At 64.4% G+C, this 1,241-nt stretch overlaps 1 protein-coding gene across 1 annotated transcript in view; it reads left to right on the top strand.

The window, feature by feature from the left end:
* Window positions 1-951: 951 nt before the first annotated feature.
* OBSCN (obscurin, cytoskeletal calmodulin and titin-interacting RhoGEF) overlaps window positions 952-1,241 on the top strand; it is a 164,854-nt gene continuing 164,564 nt past the window's right edge. Inside the window, 1 exon segment of the mRNA XM_011965740.1 lies at window positions 952-1,233. Coding sequence (XP_011821130.1) covers window positions 952-1,233 — 282 coding nt within the window.

Below are 1,241 nucleotides of genomic sequence, written 5' to 3'. Positions count from 1 at the left end.
GGAGGGGCCTGGGAGCAAGCAGCTAAGTGGTTTCCAGTCCTTCCGGCTCATGGATGAGCATGCCCCTGGGGAGGAGGGAGGTGTGTGACCCTGCAGAAGAGGTGAGGCCCCTCTGCAGCAAGGGCAGCTGCAGGCGGGACTGGCCGCTCAGTGCAACTGGAGGGGCTGCTGAAGGAGAGCTGCCCTAGGGGTCGGGGGCGGGGTGGGGGGTGGGATGGGAAGGGGGTGAAGAAGAGGAGGGAGTAAGGGTGTTGCCCAGGGCAGAGGATGCAGCTCACCTAGAAGAGGCTCAGAGGGGAGCCTGCCAGGGTGGAGAACCGGTGACTTCGTTGTGTGATAGGCAGAGGAGATGGGCATGAGACCAGTGCCCATGGTGGGCCTCCCGCACCCAGGGCTGCCGGGGCCCAGCGAGCCTCCCCTTCTTGGTGTGGGAGACACACAGGCCAGCTGAAGTTTTAGGCCCCAGAGGCAGCAGTGTGTGGGGCAGGAGAAAGGACACCCTCCTCACCAGGCAGGTCTGCGTGCCTCAGGGAGGTGCTGCAAAGCTTGTAGGCTGGGAGGAACTGAAAATAGCGGGCACTTCGAGGGAGGGGGCCCTGCCTGGTTGCTGGGGGGTGTAGGTTTGGGACATGTGCTCCAGTAACTGTAGCTGGGGCAGTGGGTCTCTGTAGGTAGGGAGAGGGAAGGAGATGTTCTCAGACGCTAGAAGAGCCGTTTGCAGGTGAGGGTACCAAACCCCAAATGCCCAGAAAGGGGCAAGTCGGCACTTCTGGGCCAGATGTGAACCGGTGATGCTTCCTCAGGGCGCGAGGCGGGGGTGGGGGGTGGAAATAGGATGTATGGAGGTGTTGAACTGGGTTCCCCAGGCAGCACGGTGGGGTGCACCCGGGCGTCATTCCAATCCCCACTAAGAGCATCCCCACCTCCTCGCAGGTCCCCGCTGCCACCCTCATGGATCAGTCACAGTTCAGCGGGGCGCCCCGCTTCCTCACCCGGCCCAAGGCCTTCGTGGTGTCGGTGGGCAAGGACGCCACCCTCAGCTGCCAGATCGTGGGGAATCCCACGCCACAGGTGAGCTGGGAGAAGGACCAGCAGCCGGTGGCGGCGGGCGCGCGCTTCCGTCTGGCCCAGGACGGCGACCTCTACCGCCTCACTATCCTGGACCTGGCGCTGGGCGACAGTGGGCAATACGTGTGCCGCGCGCGCAATGCCATAGGCGAGGCCTTTGCCGCTGTGGGCCT

Source organism: Mandrillus leucophaeus, unplaced genomic scaffold (genome assembly GCF_000951045.1).
Source record: "Mandrillus leucophaeus isolate KB7577 unplaced genomic scaffold, Mleu.le_1.0 Scaffold734, whole genome shotgun sequence".
Taxonomy (NCBI): domain Eukaryota; kingdom Metazoa; phylum Chordata; class Mammalia; order Primates; family Cercopithecidae; genus Mandrillus; species Mandrillus leucophaeus.
This window is presented reverse-complemented; position numbering and strand designations above follow the sequence as displayed.